Genomic DNA, 25200 nt, shown 5'->3' on the forward strand with positions numbered 1-25200 from the left:
TGCGATTAATACAGGTTATATTAATCGCATTGCGAATTCAATTTAGAGCTGGGTTCCTAATGGTTGTATTGCTAGAATATAACGAAGATTGAGAATATAGTGCTATATATTCGTTATATTCGTCAATTCTAGCAATACAACCATTAGGAACTCAGATCTAAGTTGTAATCGCAATGCGATTAATACAGGTTATATTAATCGCATTGCGAATTCAACTTAGAGCTGGGTTCCTAATGGTTGTATTGCTAGAATATAACGAAGATTGAGAATATAGTGCTATATTTGTTATATTCGTCAATTCTAGCAATACAACCATTAGGAACTTAGCTCTAAGTTGTAATCGCAATGCGATTAATACAGGTTATATTAATCGCATTGCAAATTCAACTTAGAGCTGGGTTCCTAATGGTTGTTGTATTGCTAGAATATAACGAAGATTGAGAATATAGTGCTATATTCGTTATATTCGTCAATTCTAGCAATACAACCATTAGGAACTCAGATCTAAGTTGTAATCGCAATGCGATTAATACAGGTTATATTAATCGCATTGCAAATTCAACTTAGAGCTGGGTTCCTAATGGTTACAGTGGCGTTGCTATGGCTGGTGTCACCCGGTGCGGTAGAAAATGGTGTCACCCCTGCCCCCCCAAGCCATAATAAAGAGATAAAGAGAAAAAAAAAGAAGTCACTAAGTCAGCTCCAATCAGATATCTGCATAGACCCAGAGTCTTGGTCTATGTGCAGATATCTGATTGGAGCTGACTTCTTATTTTCTCTTTTGCACATAAACGTTTAAACTATATTCCTTAGTAAAAATGACCAGTCCACACCATGTGGGTCTATATTTATGAGAACCCCCCTGAGCAAAGATTAGTAAATGTGGCTGGGTGGCCCCAGCCCACAGTTCAACCCAACCCCTTATGTCTCCTGGCCTGGGGCCGTCTCTATAATAATCCACCAGTAATTTATGAATGGGGTTAGGTTATTAACTTATTATTATTGGGGTATTATTAAAATAATTTGGTCTATAAAGTCAGAGCCGGTCTACCTACCTCCTCCTCCCGGCAGTAGAGACTCCTGCAGGGCAGCTGCCGCGGCGCCCCACCACTCACCAGGCTGTAGTGAGTCACACCCCCATCCCCCTTTACCACGTGACGGCGCGACGTGCTTGCTTGCAAAGTTTAGAAGTTGAACTTGTGAGAGAGAACTCCGCGCCGGTCTGATGGGGTGTCACCCGGTGCGGCCCGTACCCACCGCACCACCCTCGCAACGCCACTGGATCTAAGTTGTAATCGCAATGCGTTTAATACAGGTTATATTAATCACATTGCGATTACAACTTAGATCTGAGTTCCTAATGGTGGTATTGCTAGAATATAACGAAGATTGAGAATATAGTGCTATATTCGTCATTTCTAGCAATACAACCATTAGGAACTCAGATCTAAGTTGTAATCGCAATGCGATTAATACAGGTTATATTAATCGCATTGCGAATTTAACTTACCACACTCTGCGTCAACTACGTAATTTTCCATGGGAGCTTTGCCATGGATCCCCCTACAGCATGCCACAGTCCAGGTGTTAGTCCCCTTGAAACGACTTTTCCATCACTATTGTGGCCAGAAAGAGTCCCTGTGGGTTATAAAATTCGCCTGTCTTTTGAAGTCTATGGCGGTTCGCCCGTTCGCGAACATTTGCGGAAATTTGTTTCGCCGTTCGCGAACTGAAAAATTTATGTTCGCGACATCTCTAAATGTGACTATGGAGCTCTCGGAAATTTATGAAACTGGGTGGTGTATAGCTCTGTCTGGGAACAATATGACACTATTTGGCACTGTGTGACTGTGTATTACTCCCATAAAAATAATGTAGGCTATATGCCTTTCATCCATGTTTATATGTTGTTTATGCTGAAGATACACTTAAAGAGGTTGTGCAGCCTATTTATATTGATGATCTATCCTCAGGATAGATCATCAATATCTAATCGGCAGGGGTCAAACACCTGGCACCCTGGTCGATTAGCTTTTTGAAGAGGAGGCGGTGCACTCCTGTAGCGGTGGCGTAGTGTAATCAGCTGAATGGAGCAAGTACTTTTAATTACCCCGCACTTCCAAGAAGACAGGCAGTGTAATGAAGATGAAGCATGGACCCCGCCGATCAGATATTGATGACCTTATCCTGAGGATAGGTCATTAATACAAACAGACTGCACAACCCCTATAAAGGGAGTCCGTTACCTCCAAAATGTAGCTAGCTACTGCACCTTCATTTTAGGATGGTTTTAAAGGGGTTATAAAGCATTAGAACAAAAAACTGCTTCTTCCAGAACTGCATGGGACTTATCCATAGGTTGTGTGAGGGATTTCCCTGCCATTCATTTTAAGAGAACAGAGCTGTAAAGCCAGACACCCATGACTAACTGTGGCACTGCTTTTAAAAGACAGTAGACCTGACTTTCTAATACTCTCCGATCCTCACAAACATCTGCAAGACGTGCATATCACTAAATCTGAAACTTACTACTCCAGCACATCAGACTTTCCCCCACAATCCAAACTTTTAAAAGCAGCCTGAAAACTCACCTCTTCGACTAAATCTTACATATGAGCAGCTTCTACCACTACCTACTGTCTCCTTCCCCCTTTCTATTGTACAGAGTGGGCCATTTATATGGATACACCTTAATAAAATGGGAATGGTTGGTGATATTAACTTCCTGTTTGTGGTACATTAGTATATGTGAGGGGGGAAACTTTTTAAGATGGGTGGTGACTATGGCGGCCATTTTGAAGTCGGCCATTTTGAATCCAACTTTTGTTTTTTCAATAGGAAGAGGGTCATGTGACACATCAAACTTATTGGGAATTTCACAAGAAAAACAATGGTGTGCTTGGTTTTAACGTAACTTCATTCTTTCATGAGTTATTTACAAGTTTCTGACCACTTATAAAATGTGTTCAATGTGCTGCCCATTGTGTTGGATTGTCAATGCAACCCTCTTCTCCCACTCTTCACACACTGATAGCAACACTGCAGGAGAAATGCTAGCACAGGCTTCCAGTATCTGTAGTTTCAGGTGCTGCACATCTCGTATCATCTGAAGGCAATCGTCTATGCTGTGAAGATACGAGATGTGCAGCACCTGAAATTACGGATACTGGAAGCCTGTCCTAGCATTTCTCCTGCGGTGTTGCTATCAGTGTGTTAAGAGTGGGAGAAGAGGGTTGCATTGACAATCCAACACAATGGGCAGCACATTGAACACATTTTGGAAGTGGTCAGAAACTTGTAAATAACTCATGAAAGAATAAAGTTACGTTAAAACCAAGCACACCATTGTTTTACTTTTGAAATTCCCAATAAGTTTGATGTGTCAAATGACCCTCTTCCTATTGAAAAAACAAAAGTTGGATTCAAAATGGCCGACTTCAAAATGGCCGCCATTGTCACCACCCATCTTGAAAAGTTTCCCCCCTCACATATACTAATGTGCCACAAACAGGAAGTTAATATCACCAACCATTCCCATTTTATTAAGGTGTATCCATATAAATGGCCCACCCTGTAGATTGTAAGACCTCATGGGCAGGATCTTCTCCCCCTCTGTACCAGTCTGTCAGTAAGGTAAGCTAGTATTACACTGGCCGATTGTCTGCCAGATCATCGCTGACAAGCGTTCATAGTAATGCTCATTAGAGATGATCTGGCAGTGTAATACTGCTGCCGATTACTCGATAAATGAGAAAAGCTCATTTGTCAGTCAATCCAGATTTATAAACAGGCTTAAAAATCATTGTATGCCACCGGCAGATCGTGCTGTCTAATCTGCTGCCAGCAAACAACTATAGAACAATAATGTCGTACCTTTAGGAACATTTGTAATGTTAGTGTCTGCAATTCGGAGGTAGGATAGTTTCTTCATTCCTTGGAAAGCTCCTTTTTCAATCCCAGAACTCTCAATGGGATTTGTCCCCAGTTCTACAAAATTGAGATACATAAATATCAGAAGGCAGCACAAGATATAATACTATAACATACATTTCTTATTTATATTTAGGTTTATTGTTTTTTTAAATATTAAATGCAATACACATTAGACTGAAATAAAAAAAAATTCAAATAAAGGTAGATTGATACATTATATGGACAAAAGTATTGGGACACCTACACATTGAACATTCAAGAGCCTTTATGACATCCCATTCTGTATTCAAAGGCATTACTATGGAGTTGGTCCTTCCTTTGCAGCTAAACAGTGTCCATTCTTCTGGCGAGGCTTTCTACAACATTTTGAAATGTGGCTGTGGGAATTTTTGCCCATTCATCCATAAGAGCATTTGTGTGGTCAGGTACTGATGTTGGATGAGAAAGCCTGGCTTGCAGTCTCCATTCTAGTTCATCACAAAGGTGTTCGATGGAGTTAGGCCTCTTTCACACGGGCGTTGCGGGAAAATGTGCGGGTGCGTTGCGGGAACACCCGCGATTTTTCCTATCGAGTGCAAAACACTGTAATGCGTTTTGCACTCGCGTGAGAAAAATCACGCATGTTTGGTACCCAAACCCAAACTTCTTCACAGAAGTTCAAGCTTGGGATGGATGTTCTGTATAGATTGTATTATTTTCCCTTATAACATGATTATAAGGGAAAATAATAGCATTCTGAATACAGAATGCAAAGTAAAATAGCGCTGGAGGGGTTAAAAAAAACTAAAAAAATAATTTAACTCACCTTAGTCCACTTGATAGCACAGCCGGCATCTCCTTCTGTATTCTTTCTTTAGGACCTGGGTAAAGGACCTTTGATGACGTCACTCCGGTCATCACATGATCCATCACCATGGTAAAAGATCATGTGAGGTACCATGTGATGACCGGAGTGACGTCATCAAAGGTCCTGTAACTGTATTTAATGCTCACCACAGGTCCTATTCAACAAAGGAGACACAAGGAGATGCCGGGCTACGAGAGCAAGTGGAAGGTGAGTTAAATTATTATTATTATTTTTTTAACCCCTCCAGCGCTAGTTTACTATGCATTCTGTATTCAGAATGCTATTATTTTCCCTTATAACCATGTTATAAGGGAAAATAATAATAATCGGGTCTCCATCCCGATCGTCTCCTAGCAACCGTGCATCCGCACTTGATTGCGTATGCTTGCGATTTTCACGCCACCCCATTCACTTCTATGGGGCCTGCGTTGCGTGAAAAACGCAGAATATAGAGCATGCTGCAATTTTCATGCAACGCATAAGTGATGCGTGAAAATCACCGCTCATGTGAACAGCCCCATAGAAATTAATGGGTCAGTATTCAGTGCGGGTGCAATGCGTTCAACTCACGCATCGCATCCGCGCGGAATACTCGCCCGTGTGAAAGGGGCCTTAAGGTCGGGGCTCTGTGTGAGCCAGTTAAGTCCTTCCACACCAAACTTACTCCACCATGCATTTAGGGACCTTGCTTTGTGCACTGGAACCCAGTCATTCTGGAACAGAAAATAGTCTTTCCCAAACTGTTCCCAAAAAGGTGGAGGTTACAACTGTCCAAAATGCCTCATTAAGTTGAAGAATTAAAGGTGCTGGCTCACTTCAGCAAATATCATTGATCATTATAGGCATATAGGCACTTATTAATGTATTGTTATTGTCCATATTGCCATCACATTATATAATGCTTGTTTCCAGGGGTTGCGACCACCCTGCAATCCAGCAGTGGTAGCCGTTTTTGAGTACTATAGAAAAATGCGCCAGCTTATGTGCACTCCCACAATTACAAGAGAGGGCAGCACTTTTTCCTATAGTGTTTATGCTTGGCCAGCACTGCCGGATTGCATTGTGGTTGTAACCTCCACATATGAGCAATGTATAGTGCAATGGAAAAATGAATGAAGCCAGGAAAGGAGGCAATATGGACAATCACAATACATTTGTCTACGTGCTAAATGCCATTTGCTGAAGTGAGGCAATCCCTTTAAGCTCTCCCTTCACTGAGACTAAAGGGAATATGGCAACCCCTGAAAAACAACCCCATAGCATTATATCTCCTCCACCATACTTTACAGTTGGACCAAAGCAGTCAGGAAATCAATGTTCTCCTGGCATTCACCAAACCCAGAGTCATCCAACAGACTGCCAGATAGAAAGGCATGATTTGTCAGTCCACAGAACACATTTCCACTGCTGTAGAGTCCAGTGGTGACATGCTTGGCATTGGCATGGTGATGTAAGACTTGCATCACAGAACACAGTTTTTGTGTTGATGTTAAAGACAGAGAAGGTTTGAAACTCTGCAGTTACCAAGTCAGTAGAACATTGGTAACTTTTATGCACTATGCACCTCAGCAGTCAGTAACCCTGCTCTGTAACTTTACGTGGTCTGCCGCTTCTGCTTCCTAAAAGTTTTTACTGTACAATAATAGCACTCACAGTAAAAGCGGGTTTACAAGGCCCAATTGTCAGGCCGATTACCAGAAACAAACATTACTACTGCCATGTGCTGCTGATCTTCCAACGAATGAGCAAAACGCTTGTTCATCAAGTGAAATGATCTTCCATGCAGCACATTAGATCATCGGTCCTGGGCAGAAGATCATGCTGTGTGAATTATGAGCTCTGCTGCCCAAAAATAATGAATCTGGGCCCTAGGAACCTTCACTGACCAGCAGACAGTTATTTTTGAACTATCATATATTTTGTAATGTTACTCACTGTTGTGAGAGGGTACATGGCTTAGATAAAGATATGTTAAAGCATGCTCTTTGATTTTTCTTTCTGGGAATATATCTACGATACATTTGTAATACATAAAAATCCTAATGTTAGCTACTGTTAGCTACATAGTCTTAAAGGGGTTGCCTTATCTCGCCAGTACAAAGGTAGGGTGAGGCTAAGCCCAACCACCAGGAAATAGTGGAGTGAGCTGGCGCTTTGCTGTTTCAGTAGCTCCCATTGCAGTGCATGGCAGCTATGGGAACAGTAAAGGGAGCCACTGAAACAGCTCAGTGTTGGTCCACTCCACAGTTTCCCATCCACCTGGTGGTCAGGGTTTAGTTTCATCTCACCTTAGTAACAGCCCCTTTAAGTGTTTGCTGTAATATGGAACAACTGCAAGCATGTGTTGGATCAAAAATAACACAAAAAAGAACGGTAGGCCTATGTACATGTGCACATGTCACCGCTATTACCTCCTAGAGAGAGGCCTCTATAACCAGTGAAAACCTTCAGAAGTATGTGGTTAACAAATATGGAATTGCAAAACATACATTAATGTAATGGGAACACCATGACCTTCTATCCCTGGTGGTTAGGAGTGTGTTGATATCAAGCAGCACCTGAAAGTTGCCTTATTTTATATTTGCTATTGGCCTGCCCCATCCTCTAAATCATCCACTGCTTAAACCCCATATTAGTCATATCCAACAAATATAGCCTTGCAAGGCATGAATAACCACAACTCTCAGTAATGAAAGAAGAGAAACAACAGGAAAAATTTAAAGATCAGTTAGTATATCCTTTCAAACAGGTTGTCCATTCTAGGAGCTGTCAACTCGAGTGGTCCCAACATTTGCCCCTTAAAAAAAAAACTCACCTACAATATGTCATTCAAACAGATTTGACTGCTGAGCCCTGTGATTGGCTGCGGAGCTCACGGGACCAAGCCATTTCCTGGTCCTGCCAGATGGGAAGCAACCAAATATAGGGTAGTGGTGTAGGACCGTGGACAGGTGAGTGTGTTTTTTTATGGGACCAGGTTAGGACAATTGGGGTTATTGTCTCCTAGGATGAACAACCCATTTAATGATGGGCAGACCTGTATGTTGACACTTGCACAAAGTAATTAGCTGAAATTGTATAAAATGGCAGGAAAACTAGTTGACATTTTATACAAGTTTATAACTTACCAATAACAATCATGTTATTTAGTCCATCAAACACAGACTTCTTCACTTTGGTTATCATGTTTTCATGCACACGCAGCTCCTGAAGTGACTTGGGCATATTGGTTGGAAGTTCCTTCAAGTTATTTTTGGATAAGTAGAGTCTTTCCAGCTTTGTGAGTGAGGCGAAAGCAGTAGGACTGATGGATTTTATTTTGTTGTTAACCAGGATTAACGCCTACAAGCAAAATGTGATATTATTACAATAAATGTTTAGTTTATCATGATTATGCTGTCAAGCATAACAACCAAGCATAACATCATGTAGGGTAGAGACCTCAAAACATAACCACACCTTCCTTATGAAAAAACAGTCATGATAAATATTTCTCTTCTCGCTGAAAGATTTTTGATGCACTGTAGGTGGGACCATGCTGTTCAGTATGCCTGGTTTCCCCTGTGAGATCACTACTGCTCTGCTATCTCAGGGACCATCAGGGACCATCAACCAAACGAGAAGGAAGATGCTGTCTGGCATTACTGGCAGAGAGATGAATGCCCACACTGCACTCAAAACCTTATTTGCTTAAAAATAAAGGGAAACATAATCTTAGGATTAGAGGAATGGATTTTCACAAGAAAGGTATGGTTATGCTTCATGGCATTTACCCTACATGGCGGTATCCTTACTATGAAAATGATTTTGTAGGTGACAAACTGACAGACAGACCCTTTAAATGAGAAGGAAAAAATGGTTAACACAACTATGGCATTTGCACTTTTAGGGTGTTATTATATGGTGCAGCCTAGCCACTGAATACTCATGCAGCAATTAGCAGCAATGTGGATCCTGAGGCCAGGTAGTGATGAGCAGCATAGGCAATATTCGAATTTGCGATATTTCGCAAATTTTTGGCCGAATATTCGGCATAAATTTGCAAATTCGAGAATTTGTGATCTCGTCATTTTCTTGATTCTGAAAATTGGCAATGTAATATATTCGCAATACAAATTTGCGATTAGAATATTCACGATCAACACTAAGGGGTAGGAAACATTCCTATTGGTTGCTTTGGATGTTGCTAAGTGCCCCAATTTGCGATAAACTCGCGATAAATTCGCAATTAGAATATTCGCGATTAACACTATTCACGAATACTAATATATAGCACTATATTCTAAATATTCATGAATTCTCGAAGTGGCGATATTCGCGATTAAAATTAGCGATTCGAATATTCGCGCTCAACACTAAGGCCAGGCTGTACTGTGTATAGACACCATTAGTGAACCCATTTATTATGCTAAGAACATTCTATACAGCTGCAGGATTTCCCACAAAATGTATTATGACATGTAGATAAGAAGTGGATCCACTGCTGGAACCCACAACAACCCTAAGGACGGGTCAGCTTTGGAGCCCCAAGGTCCAGAAGCTTGTCCTTTTTAATTTATTTTTACAAATATAGTTTAGCTTTTCTACCATTATTGCCCAACATCAGTTAAATTACTTTTTATGTATGTAATTGTACCTTTTACTGCTGAATATCTGAAAATGTTGGATTATATTCTATATAGTATAAGATATCTAACGGTAATATCTGCGTTTCTAATTTCTTGTTTTTGAAGACTAACAGATGTTTTCTATAACCAGTACTAACAACCGGTCTTGTAATATCCTTTTTGGCCTGCATTTTGAACATTACTGGGCTTGTGATCAGCTTTTGGAGATGACCTCTAAGAGATATGTGTGATATAATTATGACAGATTTTACAACTCTTAGGGATTAAGTCATGTGGAAAAATACAATGCAGAATCCATTTCACTTCTAGAATAAGGCATCAACTAAATTCAAATGGCATGCAGATAGATGTACCAAGCTAAGCATTAAAGAGCATCTGTCAACAACTCTTTTAAACCAGAAATGCTGCCTGGTAGGGCTGGCCCTGCTAATTACAAGGATACCTTATGTATTCTTCCACATTGCACATTCAGGATAAAAATCAATTTCTTGTAATATGGAAATTAGGCTCCTGGAGCACTGAGATGCTGGCTGATGCCTCCAGAGTACCAGTTCATAAACATCCTGCTGCTAAAGACACTTCTGCTTGCCTGGCCCTGTCAATCCCACACCCACGCCGTTGGTCTGAGTATCAGCGCAAGCGCAGTATTGACGATCCCATCTCCTAACACTGAAAATTACAAAGACTTTGCATTCTTCATTGGCCCCAAGCTCTTCCATCTCTTTTCCCACTCCAGCTGGTAAACACTACAATGAAAGTCTGAAAAGTTCTCTGGACAAAGCAGGTTCCCCCTGCACTCTGCACAGATGGCAGGAACTTGAGTCCACACCTAAAAATAATTTTATTCAACAGTATTCTAGGTGTGCCAAATATCTATGACTAACATCACCAACAATCACCTGTCTCAGCAAATTTCCTCTATAAAAAGTTTATGCTTAAAATTTATCTCTGCCCTTCTCCAAGCAATCCTATTTACCGTTCTGATCTCCACACATTCTAATAATCCAAAGTGGCTTGCTTCATCATTAGTAGTGTTTAGAGATGAGCGAATCGAATCCCACAAAGTGGAATTCGATCCGAATTTCAGGAATTATTCGATTCGCCTAGAAGCCGAATTTCCTCGTGCTTCGTGTCAGTGAATCTATTAATCCTGAAATTCAAACTTACCGACTCCATTTGCACGTGAAGGTCCGCCAGCCTCCATCTTGCTTGAAAAACTCGGCTGAAATCCCGTGCGGTGCGAGATTACATCATCACGCCGGCCCGTTGCGCGCAAATGGATGTGGTAAGTTTGATGTAATATTTTTTTTAATGTTAATTTCTGTAATGACCGGCGTCACACACAGGGAGGGAAAAGGGAAAGCCCTGCCCAAGGGAGAGGGAAAGGTGGTAACCCCTGACTCACCTTGCGGCTGGCACCTGACTGCCCTGACGTCCCTAGACGGGTTCCTCACCCGTGTGGCGATCACGTGCCTTAACCCTGGCTTTCCCTAGAATAAGCCCTAGATAGTGAACGGGCCGGTGGGATCGCGAGTCGACACCACTGACACTAAGAGGGAAACACCAGGGAGAGGACAGACAATACAGACAAACACATACACCCAGGTCGGCGACCATAGCAGACCACAAAGGTCCAACAGGGATCCGGAGGGTATCGTTCTGGACCAACTACCAGAGAACGCAGCAACACAGCTCCAGAGGGTCAGAATAGAAGTCCAGGCAGGAAGCTCTATATCTGGCAACCAGAGAAGTGTGAGAGGGGAATATAAGGAGGTTGGGAGTGCTGGACAAGGAACAGCTGAGGAGAAGGAGCTACGGATCCCTGAGTGAGCCAAAAAGGGTTGCAAAGCAAACTCAGAAAGCTACCATAAGGAAACAGCCCTATCTTACATAGAGCGTGCAGCCAACCGCTGCGACTTCCTGACCCCGGGTATAACGGAGTCAGGCGTGGTTCTTGACACCCTCGTGACAATTTCACACTGTTTGTACACTCAGATGCTGTGATCATGTATGAACGCGGCATCTGAGGGGTACAATGATGGGGGCGGCGCTATCGCAGCTTCCCATCACTGCACCCGCTACTTACAAAAAAAATTGCATTGTGGCGAAGTAGTTCGTCACGAAGCACATTTTTTTGTGGAATTCGGCGTATCAGGCAAATCTAATTTTCTAAATATTTACTAATTTCTGGTAGTGTCGATCGCGAATATCGGCAGCGAGAATTCGTGAAGATCTAGGATATAGTGCTACGTCACGAAGCAAAAATTTTTGTGAAATTCGGCAAATCAGCCGAATTGAATTTTCATCAAATTTTCTCATCTCTAATCCTAAAGTGCAGGCACCTACAGTATTACCGATCTCAAAAAAAAGGAATGAAGAAGTACGTCAATACCTTTTTGCCAAGTATCGGATTTATTCGCCCAATGCTTACAGAGTAACATTTCAGCTCCTACTGAAACTGCCTCAATTAAGACGCTTAAACTTTGGGTTGTAAACTTTGGGTAAATAAATGTAATTTTTGGTTTAAAGCTATTGGAGTGCTGCTTCATTTCTTTTTATTGTGGTTCGACTACTGACCTTTGAGTATGGTCATTTGAACCTCTGCGCTCACTCTTTCAAGTGCACTTTATTACAGTGCTGCACCATTTACTTATTTTTTTCTGGATCTGTCACAGGATAATCAACTTTTAGCATTTAACTTCATATTAGAAGAAGTCTTTAGGCTCCTCTCTTCTCCCTACTACCTGTATTAGTGACCCAGCCTTCACACCTTTTCTTTTGTACAGCTATCACTACTCAGGTAACTTTGCCTACTCTTTTAACGTTTTGTTTTTGTTTTTTTCTTGTAAGGTTTTTTTAATGGACTTTTTAAACCTAACACCAGGAGTGTAGTCAAAAAGAGGAGAGATAGTATCTGTCCTTAATACTTTCTCTTCATTTATAATCCTCACCTTCTTTTTGAACCTAAAATAAGGAGTGGAAACCAGGAATAGAGTTAAAAAGAGGAGAGGTAATATTTGTCCTTAATGCTTTCTCTTCATTTATGATCCACCCCTGGTTTTGGCCTCAAAAACTGCACACCCTAAGAGTTCCTTCACTATGATAGATTTTGTTGCAGAGAATGTTCTGTGACTGGAAATTAGTTCTTTTGACGTGAATGGGGTTTGCAGAAATTCATGTGCTTCCCACCAAAACAGCCCAATTCAAATGAATGGAACTGATTTCCCGTCACAGAAAATTTTCTGAAACAAAATCTGCTGCACCCTTAGACAAATAATCATACTGCACAAATTGGTTAATAATTAAAGTGTAACTGCCCTTTCACTACCAAAAATGAAATTCCTAACATATGTGATGCTGAAGGGAAGATATTCATGAAGCTTTATTTTTCAGCTAATTTTACCTTTCTGATGTCTGTATTGAGCCCTTACCAACCCTATTTCTCTGTGCCTCTATTTCAGCATCTTCCTAAGATGGCATCTGCTGCACTTCCTGTGGTGATCTTTGCCATGTCCTTGAGGCCATCCTGTATTTCCTTCACTTCCCATAAACCCTTTCTCTCCTCACATGAACTAGCAGACCAAGATCAGAATGCACTTCCCCCACTACCCCAGAGCAGTGTGTATCCTCTCACATACAACTAACCAGAGACAGACAAGCTCTGCATTACATTAAATCAGTAAGCATATTTCTATATATTTTTCCTATTTTTTTCTCTCCTCCTGTCAGCTCTGCAGCTGCTCCCTCATTCTCCTCCACACTGACATGGAGGGGGCGGCTGATTTAGCTTCTCATATCTCAGGTTTGGTACCAGCTAGAGATATGGGCTTGATATTGTCTGAAAGCTAATATTCCATGACAGCAATATGTTCAGTACAGGGGAAGATATCACTGATATCGGGATGCAGTGAATGTAGATTAAAGTGAAAGCAAAAGCAGATTTTACATGCAATTATTCCCGACTCGATTTCTAACAGTTATTTCTCCTGTTGCTTGGACTTTAGCTGTCATTCTGGTCTTGTATGAAAGCCTGGAATGTCAAATTAGACCAGTTGCATGTTTCTAGCTGCTACCATTCAGGAGAAAGCAGCATCTAAAGCAGCCCTCCCCCCTCCACTTTCTGCCCGAGCTCAGGCACTCAGGGCTGTGCTCCTCCTCCCAGTGCTCTCCCTTCTCTTGTTTATATCAGATAGGAGACGGCTGCACATGACAACGCTGTGAGAAGACGCCTGCTCAATGTGAAAGTGACACACATTTCCGGGTGTTATTATGAGGTGAAACTGAAAAAGATAAAATTATAAAGCACAAAAGCATTCATACAGCAGGGGGTACTATACCATTAGGGTATAAAAAATGAAACGGCAGTTTTTAACATTTACCATGTATCTACTTTATATTGGCACAATATTTTAAAGTTATTTTTAATTTTTTATATATTGTAAGTAGTGTTGAGCAAACCCGAACTGTAAAGTTCGGGTCCGTACCGAACTTTACGATTTTTGGTACCTGGACCCGAACCCGAACTTTGCTGGAAAGGTTTGAGTTCGGTGTTCGGGCATTTAATAAAGCTTGTTCAAAGGCTGCAGGGCAGCCAATCAACAAGCTTTTAAGCTGTGTGCCCTTAAAAGCCATCACAGCCATGCCTACTAATGGCATGGCTGTGATTGGCCGGTGCATCATGTGACCCAGCCTCTATATAAGCTGGATCACATGTAACACCACCCATCAGCTCTGAGTAGTGCAGGGACAGAAAGCAGGCAGCTGAAGTGAGGGACAGTGTTAATGCGATTTTTTGTGGGTGCATCTATGTACCCCTGAAACAGAAAGCTAATGATAAATCTGGCTGATAATTCTGTGGGTGACCTGCAGGAATTTTTTTTGTGGGTGCAATACACCATCTTTGCACCCCTGACACAGAAAGCTAATCATAAATCTGGCTGTTAATTCTGTGGATGACCTACAGCGATTTTTTTTTGTGGGTGCAATGCAACATTGTATTTTGTACCACTGACACACAAATATAATAGTTAATCCGTCTGGTAGTTAGTTGCACGTCATATACCCATTTATTGCGTGAAGTACACCTGCACTGCATACGTGACAGGAAAATTGATATAGTTAATCCATCTGTTAGTTAGGTGCACGTCATATACCCATTTATTGCGTGAAGTACACCTGCACTGCATACGTGACAGGGAAAATAATATAGTTAATCCGTCTGTTAGTTAGGTGCACGTCATATACCCATTTATTGCGTGAAGTACACCTGCTCACTGTCTATGCATGCGGTTGCCTCTGGCAACTTGTGTAGTGTATGTGTGCATTTTCCTTGTTTGGTGTGCACGGGGTTTAGTTGTGTTTGCATTTCCCCTTAAGGTGGCTTCACTACCCTGTCTGGTGTTGGAAGGGTTAACTCTCATCCTAGTGTGTGAGTGGGTGTGGCTGCTTGGGCTATTTAGCTTCCGCTGGATGCCTGAAGGAGAGGGGTACTCCAGCCATGCTGTATGCTGGAGTCATCCTCCTGGTCTTCTTATGCCATATGTCCAGTGAGGGCCACCCTTGTGGTCATAAGTAAATGTCATGATGTTAAGTTTATGTTCCGCTGCAGTCTCACCTTAGTGCAGCTATGGTGTCCTGGTTTCCTGTGTGATTTGTTGATGTGTACTGTGTCCTTTTATGTTGGTGTGGACATCAGCACTTGTGCACGGGTTCCAGTCAGTGTGTCTGTGGCAGGTAGGGTGGAAGTGGTTTAACTTACCTGCCATATCCATATGCTGTATATGTTCCCTTCTCCTTGCAGCTTGGCCAGTTGAGACTCCTGTTCATCCGTGATGTGGAGGAACAGGTCGTCTTACTCTGCTCCTAGTCCAGGGATTTCCTGAGGGCTATTAGGGACCTGAGGTTCCAGAGTATGAGCCCTCCTACTATCTGGGTTGACTCATACGGTTAGGAGTCAGGGTCAGAATTAGGGACGTTTTAGGAGGTGACCTGCTCCCTGATCCTGTCGTCCTGGCCTAGCAGCTTCCTTATTCCTTTAACATCGCACGGTGGGGGAAACCCCCACTCTCCGCCGTGACAGTGGGCCTCCATGCGGAATGTGTGTGCTGTGTTGCACTGTTTCGAGTACTCCACCAATGTGGCCAGTGCCGATGACACTGTCCTCAGCGTTACTATCCCACTTCTATGTCTCCTTGAAAAAATGCTTCAGGTGATGATGGAAGAGGATGTGGCACAGGAGTAAGAGGAGGAGGAAGAGGGATCATTTCCACGGTTATCAGGCCAGTTATTCACAAGTGGCTCGGAGTGTGGGTTCCTGCACCAACAGAGGCCAGGTACACAATTGTCCAGCCACGGCACAGTTCTGGAGGATGAGGAGGATGATGAGGACGAGGAACCATGTTCACTGCAGGGTTGCACCCAAAGCAGCTCATGGGCATCACTAGGGCGTGTCTGAGGGGATACAGAGGACACAGATGATACACCTCCTACAGAGGACAGCTTTTTTTTTGCCTCTGGGCAGCCTGGCACACATGAGAGACTACATGCTGCAGTGCCTGCAATGACCACCGAGTTGCCCACATTCTAACCAGTGCTGATTACTGGGTGGCCACCCTGCTTGATCCCCGCTACAAGGAAAACGTGCTGTCTTTAATTCCGTCACTGGAGCGTGATCGGAAGATGCGCGAGTACAAGCGCACGCTGGTAGACACGCTGCTGATGGCATTCCCACCTGACACCGGGGGCTCAGTGGAAGCACAAGGTGAAGGCAGAGGAGGAGGAAGAAGTCGCCAAGACAGCTGGGGCATCGTCAGCACCTCAGAAGGGAGAGTTAGCATTGCCTAAATGTAGAAAAGCTTTGTCAGCATGCCACAACAACCAGCACCATCAGCTGATATGAAACGTCTTAGCAGAAGGCAGCATTTCAGCAACATGGTGGAACAGTACATGTGCACACGCCTACACGTACTGACTGATGGGTCTGCCCCATTCAATTTCTGGGTCTCCAATTGGGACACATGGCCTGAGCTTGCCCTTTACGCCTTGGAGGTGCTGGCCTGCCCTGCGGCCATTGTATTGTCTAAATGTGTGTTCAGCACGGCGAGGGGAGGTGATCACAGACAAGCGCAGCCGCCTGTGCACAGCCAATATGGACAAGCTCACAGTCATTAAAATGAACCAGGTATGGATCCCACAGGACTTGTCCATACCTTGTGCAGAATAGACAAGTATATCGGCCGCACCCAGCCATTGTTATACTCCAGTGCACTTTCTCTGTTTTCTTTTTTATATTTCCCAATGTTTTGGGGTCTTACCAAATTTAATTTTTTTTTTTAAAAATTAAAAAATATAAAAAACAAAAAAAATTGTGTTGGCTACCTCCTCCTCCTCCACCACGGCTTCCACCTACACCGCTATGTCCACTGCCTCCTCAACCTTCTACTCCACTTTGACCTCTGCCTCCTAGATCAAGATCATTATTTTTTACTTTTTTTTTATTCTATGTTATTTTAATTCATTTCCCTATCCACATTTGTTTGCAGGGCAATTGTCCTGCTCTTACCCCTATTTTGCTTCCTTTTGCAGCCCTCTAGCCCTTACTGTGACTTTTTCAGAGCCATTTGAGTGCCCCAAAGTTCGGGTCCCCATTGACTTCAATGGAGTTCGGGTTCAGTGTCAAGTTCGGGTCCCGAACCCGAACTTTGTGGCGAAGTTCGGTCGATCCCGGCGAACCCGAACTTCCAGGTGTTCGCTCAACCCTAATTATAAGTCTAATGAATTTTGCAACAATTTTTTAGAGACCAATTCATTTCTGAAGTGGCTTTGAGATAATTATATATTAGACACGCCCAATAAATTACCCTACTTTAAAAACAATCTGTTCAAAATAAGAGTTTTTGTTAAACTTTTAGGTGTATTATATTAATTAAGGAAAAGTGAAGGTATAATTTAAAAATGTATTTTTTTCCAAATTTTAATTTTAATCCATTTTTTGTAACATGACAGATTCAAACAGAAAAACATAACTCAATATGTACTATCCTGATTATACAATGTTTGGAAACATCTAATATGTGGCCCTAGTCTGTAACCTGCCTAACACAGAAAGGAAAATGAAAGAAGCATCTTATGGATTTGGGAATCCCTTTATTATGCATGATATTTATATGTTTTCCCTGTGTTTGCATGGTTTCCTTCGAGTACTCCTGTTTCCTCCCACACTCCAAAGACAAACTGATAGGGAACTTATTTGTAGCTTTAGGTCATTTTTCATTTTCACAAAGAAGCACCCCACAAATTATTATGCAATTTCTACTGAATACCCCATGTGTGGTCATAAACTGCTGTTTGGGCACACAACAGAGCCCAGAAGGAAGCAAGCATCATTTGGCCTTTCGAAACATGGATTTTGCCAGAATAATTTTCAGCCATTAGATGTAACGTTATTATCCCATTGCCAAAAAACCTTTGCTTGATTCATCCTGTACTGCCAAATACAGTCATGTCTCTATTCTCACCTTGATCTCCAAACTGGAAATGCAGTGGGATATTTATTAAGACTGACCTTTTACACAATGGTCTTAATCTACTCCCTGCTGGCACCAGATGCCCCACAATTACTGAGGTGCATGCCTCTTAACAATTGTGGCACATCTGTGCAGGTCTGTGCACCAGAACTGAAATCTAAACCAGCAAGAAAGATAGTATAGATTATTTTGGATATCTCTGCAGCACTTGACACTGTAGACCACCAACTCATACTAAGGCTACTTTCACACTAGCGTTTGGGGCTCCGCTTGTGAGCTCCGTTTGAAGGGTCTCACAAGCAGCCCCGAACGCATCCGTACTGCCCCAATGCATTCTGAGTGGATGCGGATCCGCTCAGAATGCATCAGTCTGGCAGCGTTCAGCCTCCGCTCCGCTCAGCAAGCGGACACCCGAACGCTGCTTGCAGCATTCGGGTGTCCGCCTGGCCGTGCGGAAGCAAATGGATCCGTCCAGACTTACAATATAAGTCAATGGGGACGGATCCGTTTGAAGATGACACAATATGGCTCAATTTTCAAACGGATCCGTCCCCCATTGACTTTCAATGTAAAGTCTGGACGGATCCGTCTGAACTACTTTCACACTTAGAATTTTTTCGAAACTATAATGCAGACGGATCCGTTCTGAACGGATCCAAACGTCTGCATTATAGGAGCGGATCCTTCTGTGCAGATACCAGACGGACCCGCTCTGAACGCAAGTGTGAAAGTAGCCTTAGTTTGCTTCACTGTATTTACCTTAGTATATGTTCACACTGAGGTTTTTTCCACACTGATATATTTCTCTCCTCATTCCTATTCACCCAGTACCCATGGTCTACATTTTACTTCTCTGGGCTGTAACAGTTCTCTGCAAAGAGCTAACATTAACTATCAGTTTAATTCCCAACAATCCCAGTTTTAAAGGGGCTGTCTGATCAGATAAAATGTTTTTTAATGTGCATATTATTTCATGTTTTATATTGTGATGTTGGATGTGGTCCCTCGACTAGTAAAGTTTCAATCTTGTCCTACTATTGGTGTTAATTAGTGATGAGCGGCGGGGCAATATTTGAATTCGCGATATTTCACGAATTTTTGTAGAATATTCGTCATATATTTGCAAATTTGTGATTATTTTCTTGATTGCAAAAATCGACAATGTAGTATTCGCGTAATGCGCGCGCAATACAGGCGTGGGTCACTTTTGCTACATTTTCCAAGCTGCTAGAAGTTTCCCGAGACTGGAGAAAATGGTTGTCACAGCAGAACATTACAACAGCTTTATATGCAGATAGAGTGCTCTAATATATTCGCAATTGCGCAAATCAGCAATTAATAATGTGCATATTTTTGCACAATACGTGCAACTTCACATTTTAGTAGATCAGACTACATATTACTAATTGGTGCACGTATTGGTCCAAGTATTGTTGTGACATCACAGCACTATGTCTGTAGCATGTACTGTATGTATGGACAGCAGAACCTATCACACTACCTAACACCCTGAACTGGATCCTATCAGCTACACTATATCACAATCCAACCTACACTGACTATCACCCACTAACTATCTGTAATATACAGTACAGACCAAAAGTTTGGACACACCTTCTCATTCAAAGAGTTTTCTTTATTTTCATGACTATGAAGGCATCAAAACTATGAATTAACACATGTGGAATTATATACATAACAAACAATTGTGAAACAACTGAAAATATGTCATATTCTAGGTTCTTCAAAGTAGCTACCTTTTGCTTTAATTACTGCTTTGCACACTTCTGGCATTCTCTTGATGAGCTTCAAGAGGTAGTCCCCTGAAATGGTCTTCCAACAGTCTTGAAGGAGTTCCCAGAGATGCTTAGCACTTGTTGGCCCTTTTGCCTTCACTCTGTGGTCCAGCTCACCCCAAACCATCTTGATTGGGTTCAGGTCCTGTGACTGTAGAGGCCAGGTCATCTGGCGCAGCACCCCATCACTCTCCTTCATGGTCAAATAGCCCTTACTTTCAAAGTTTTCCCAATTTTTCGGCTGACTGACTGACCTTCATTTCTTAAAGTAATGATGGCCACTCGTTTTTCTTTACTTAGCTGCTTTTTTCTTGCCATAATACCAATTCTAACAGTCTATTCAGTAGGACTATCAGCTGTGTATCCACCTGACTTCTCCTCAACGCAACTGATGGTCCCAACCCCATTTATAAGGCAAGAAATCCCACTTATTAAACCTGACAGGGCACACCTGTGAAGTGAAAACCATTTCAGGGGACTACCTCTTGAAGCTCATCAAGAGAATGCCAAGAGTGTGCAAAGCAGTAATCAAAGCAAAAGGTGGCTACTTTGAAGAACCTAGAATATGACATATTTTCAGTTTGACACTTGTTTGTTATGCATATAATTCCACATGTGTTAATTCATAGTTTTGATGCCTTCAGTGTGAATCTACAATTTTCAGTCATAGTCATGAAAATAAAGAAAACTCTTTGAATGAGAAGGTGTGTCCAAACTTTTGGTCTGTACTGTATATATATATATATATATATATATATAAGCTATCTAACTATCTAATGTATTTAGTGGAAAGCACAGAGCACAGCAATGACACTGCTGTCTCTCTCCGAACTTTAAAAAACAGCAGAAAATGGCTGCTGGGGAGGTTCTTATATAGTAAGGGGTAGGAAACGTTCCTATTGGTTGCTAGGGATGTTGCTAAGCTCAGACAAAGACATTGCAGCCTTCTCATTGGCCCACAAGAAGCAGGGAGGGATCATGGTTTCAGATGAAAAAAAATCTTGAATATTCGAAAATATGAATATATATCACTATATTCTAAATATTTGAGAATTCTCGAAGTGTCGATATTCACGATTAATCTTCACGATTCGAATATTCGCGCTCAACACTAGTGTTAATAATGGCAAAGGAAACATCCTAAAATTTTTCTTCGATGTATTAATATCCTGGACGTATACATTCTCACCAATATTTTTCCTTTTGCACATTTATTAAGACCAGAGTTTTAGATGACGGTCTCAATAAAGCCCTAAGCTGGCGGTTGTTCCGCAGAATTTATGAAGAGGCCTCTTCATAACTTCGGCGGATCCTCCTCCAGTTCTAAATGTAAGACAGCTTCCTTGCTGTCTTACATTTAGAGCTTTTTCTACGACCTAAACCAGACATAGGCCCGTCCCCTTCCCTGTCCACACCACGCCCACTTTTTTAGACCTGCCGTGAGAGGGGAAAAGTCGCAGATTGAGGTGCAACTAGCGGCAATCTGCACCTGAAGTACACCTAATAAAGCCATATTTCAGATTAATAAATAACTCCCTTAGTTTTTTCATTATACTTTTGCTTTCACGTGACTATTTTATACTTGTGGAATTTGGAAAAATATTGAATATCTTACATGAAGGTTTTTCAGATTCTTGAAATCAGCATCCTTTATTTCAGTTATCTTGTTATTCTGTAAGTCAAGTAAAGTTGTGTCTGAAGGAATATTTTTAGGCACTTGTTCTAGACCTGAAAAGAAAATTACTGATTAAAGTTCATGCTTATATGGTTAGGCAATTCTACATATGCTAAAAAGCTGATGTATTTTTATTTATTTTTTTATCACCGGTTTCACAGAAATTACAGTAATCAATAAATTAATCCTATTCAAAACTGTAGTTAGCTGAGATAATCAAGTCTATAAAAAATTGCATTTTTGGTGATTTGACTGTAGGATAATTTCCAATTACTGATCCTTTATGCTCTCTCATAAAAACAATACAGGCTGAAATGTTGAAGTACAGAGTACTTAGTGTAAAACCTCTACTGTGGTTGTCTAATAGGAAACTAGACTGTCAGGAAATCACATACATTTTTATAGAATTTCTCATTGCTAGTATGCCTTGATGGCCATGAGAAACACATAATAATATAATGTATGTAACATATAGCCAGTATTCTGTAATGTATAGATATTTGACATGGTTTAGAATATACAATGATCAGCCAGAACATTAAAACCATGTGTATAACATTGATTATCTCCTTAGAGAGTCAGGTGGAAGCCACTGGGCAGCAAGTGGCAAGTGTACTGTCAGTTCTAGAAGTTGCTGTCTTGGAAGCAGGAAAAATGAGCAAGCACAAGGATCTGAGCAGCTATGACCAGGGCAAAATTGGGACAGTTAAATATGGTAGGTCTTAGAAGTGTTCCTGACATGCAGTGGTTGGAACCTACAAAAAGTGATCCAAGGAAGGGTAAGCAGTGAACCAGAGAAAGGATCATGGATGCCCAAGACTCATTAATTTGTGTGAGTGAATGCTAGCCTAACTTGTTTGATTGCACAGAAGCACTATTTGCTCAAAAAGACAGACAACTGATATGGAAAAGTTCACCACCTCTGATGCACTTGATGATTACTACTAGACTGGAGCGATGGAAGAAGGTGACCTTGCATACTAAATCGCATTTTATCTTACATCATGTGGAAGACCAAGTGTGTGTGGGTCCGAAAAGATAAAACCAGTATGCATTACTCAAATAAGGCAAGCAGGCGAAGGCATTGTGACATGTTGGGTAATGTTCTGAAGGGAAAATTCAGGTCCTGGCATTCAGGTGGATTCTACTTGAGACATATCACCTATCTTATTGTTGTGCAGACCAAATACAGCTCTTGATGACAACAGTATTTCCTAGCAACAGTGCTCTTTTTCAGCTGAATAATATATAGTGTTCAGCTATTTCCAGCAGTTCCATAGAGAATGAGTGGATCTGCAGAGCACATGTTTGGCCTGCCGCTTCATGAGGACAAGGACATGGGAACCCACATTCTCAGGATTAATGGGGGTCTCAGCGGTTGGACCACCACCGATCAGTTAGTTAACTTTATAAAGTTAACTTTAAAATTTTCGCATATGGGACTGATAGACCACAGTGTCTGTTAGTCATGTGCCCATGTAAATCCCATTCATGTTTCATGGTTTTGTGCCATTTCCCCTCTCATTACCTGTCCACTGACTTAATTTATTCTGCTGCTAAATTTGCCCAGTGATTGTACTTTTCTACCTTTGTGCCCTGCAACAACTTTTCTGCATGATGTCATAATTATAGATGTAAGATTGTAATTAGTCACGAAACACTATAAATCAGGGATACCCAGGCTACTCTGACTTAGGGTACGTCCACACTAATTACAGAAACCACTGAAATTACATATTTTAGTTTACAGCTGATGTAGTAACAAGTAAATTTAGGAATAAATAAAACTGACACAGAATAAGTCTCTCAGCACTCTCCCTGTACTATCCCTCTCCAATATTCTTCTGTTAATCGTTTTCAGCAGCAACATTGTCCCTAGCACATGAGCGCTTTCCATGTCTCTCGCTAAGCTCAACTCACAGGACAATGGCGGAGATTGCGCGGGATAAGGCTTTTATAGGGTGTGACATCACAGGGGATGGCTATCTGTGGATTGGGTGGCTGCACGGTATTATGGGTCACCTCGCATTCCTGGGCTTCTTACTTTCACTTTGTAACACGTGCAACAGACATTTTAAGAAAAACTGATTTGTTACTACGAAGCATTAGGAAATTTAGATTCGTTGTGAATCTAAGTTTTCCTAAACTTCAGACCGAATTCCACTTCGAATGCTTTGCTTCACTCAACACTAGTCATAATGTATCATTATCAATTTTATTGCTACCTAGGCTGCTTGTCCATAAATCCTGCATTCCGAGGCTGGGGATCATCTACAGAGTGCCTGGCAGGGTATGTGCACCAGGTAATGGGTGCACCAACATGCCCCTGTGCTGTGGCTAGTGTATCTAATGGATTGCAGTAGAAAAATACATTTTATATAGGGGTAAATGTTTTACAAGTTTGGGAATATTAAGGACATATTTGGATTTTAAATTTTGATATGCTGTGATTAAGGTCTTGTTTGTGAGTATAATAAAGACTATATTACACCATATCTGCTCTTTAATTTTTCCTAAACTATGATACTGTTGTATCAGTACAGCTTTGTAGATTTTGGTGCAAATGTGAACTATTCCCTTGAAAAAACTTGGTGATCTGAGCCTGTCTGGATGGGTGGAGGTATAGAATCTGATTTTGCCAGTATTTGGTGGAGTTACCAGTGAAGGGCGACCAGCTATAACTATTCTATTGCATTGGAGGAACTGCTACATTCCTGTTTCACCTATAGCACTTAGTATTAGAGACAAAAAATGCCGGTGTGCCCAGCAACTCTTTTTCACATATTTTTTAGCCAAATATAAGCCTTCCAACAAGATGATAGTAAAGTATTTTAGCGTTTTTATCTATGTTACCTGTTGCAATCGCATTGGCAAACCAAACTAGCTTGTGAGGCATAGCCAATTCTATTAAATTCATGAATACCATGGTTTCCTCCAGGCATGACACTTAGAATTGTGGTCAAAAAGTTCCATCTTGATTCTCACTGTCTGAGAGTCCTTACAGTGCTTTTTTGCATACTCCAGGCTGGCTTTTAGTTGTCTTTTACTGAGGAGAGGCCTCTTTCGGGCCACTTTGCCATAAAGCCAAGATTGATGGGGTGCTGAAGTGATTGTTGACCTTCTGGATGTTTCTGCCATCTGCATAGAGGATCTTCTAGCTCAGCAACTGTGATCATTGGGTTCTTGGTCACTCTCTTACCAAGGCCTATCACCCTTGATTAATTAGTTTGGTGAGCCGGCCATCTCTAGGAAGAGTCCTAGTTGTTCCACACTTCTTACATTTAAGAATTAAGGCGGTCACTTTGAGAATTTTCAGTGCAGCAGAATTTTTGTACCTTTCTCCAGATATGTGCATTCATACAATCCAGTCTCTGAGCTCTATGGGCAGTTCTTTCCTCCTTATTGCTTGGTTTTTGGTCTGATATGCATTGTCAGGTGTGACATCTTATATAGACAGGGGTGTGTCTTTGAAAATCATATCCAATCAACTGAATTTACCACAGGTAGATTGCAATCAAGGTGTAGAAACATATCAAATATGAAAGCTCCAGAGCTAAAGTGTCATGGCAAAGGGTCTGAATACTTGTGTCCATGCAAAATTGTAGTTTTGCTTTTTTAAAGGTGTTGTACAAGTTTAGAGCTGAACCCAGACATATCCTCTTTTTCACCCAGACAGCCCCTCTGAAGTGAGCATTGGAGCATTTCATTAAAATTTTGTTGAGATCTGGTGATGTACCTGGATGGGTACATCACCATGGGTGAGCTAGGTGGAGGCTTCCACCTACCAGTGAGCCTG

At 41.6% G+C, this 25200-nt stretch overlaps 1 protein-coding gene across 1 annotated transcript in view; it reads right to left on the reverse strand.

Moving 5' to 3' along the window:
- DCN (decorin) overlaps positions 1 to 25200 on the reverse strand; it is a 60060-nt gene that overhangs the window by 26318 nt on the left and 8542 nt on the right. The window contains exons 3-5 of the mRNA XM_040408767.1: positions 21345 to 21457; positions 7909 to 8122; positions 3874 to 3987 (exon numbers count right to left, since the gene is read on the reverse strand). Of these exons, the coding sequence (XP_040264701.1) occupies positions 3874 to 3987; positions 7909 to 8122; positions 21345 to 21457 (441 nt within the window). The remainder of the gene's footprint in view (positions 1 to 3873; positions 3988 to 7908; positions 8123 to 21344; positions 21458 to 25200) is intronic.

Source organism: Bufo bufo, chromosome 1, assembly GCF_905171765.1.
Source record: "Bufo bufo chromosome 1, aBufBuf1.1, whole genome shotgun sequence".
In the NCBI taxonomy this organism is placed as follows: Eukaryota; Metazoa; Chordata; class Amphibia; order Anura; family Bufonidae; genus Bufo; species Bufo bufo.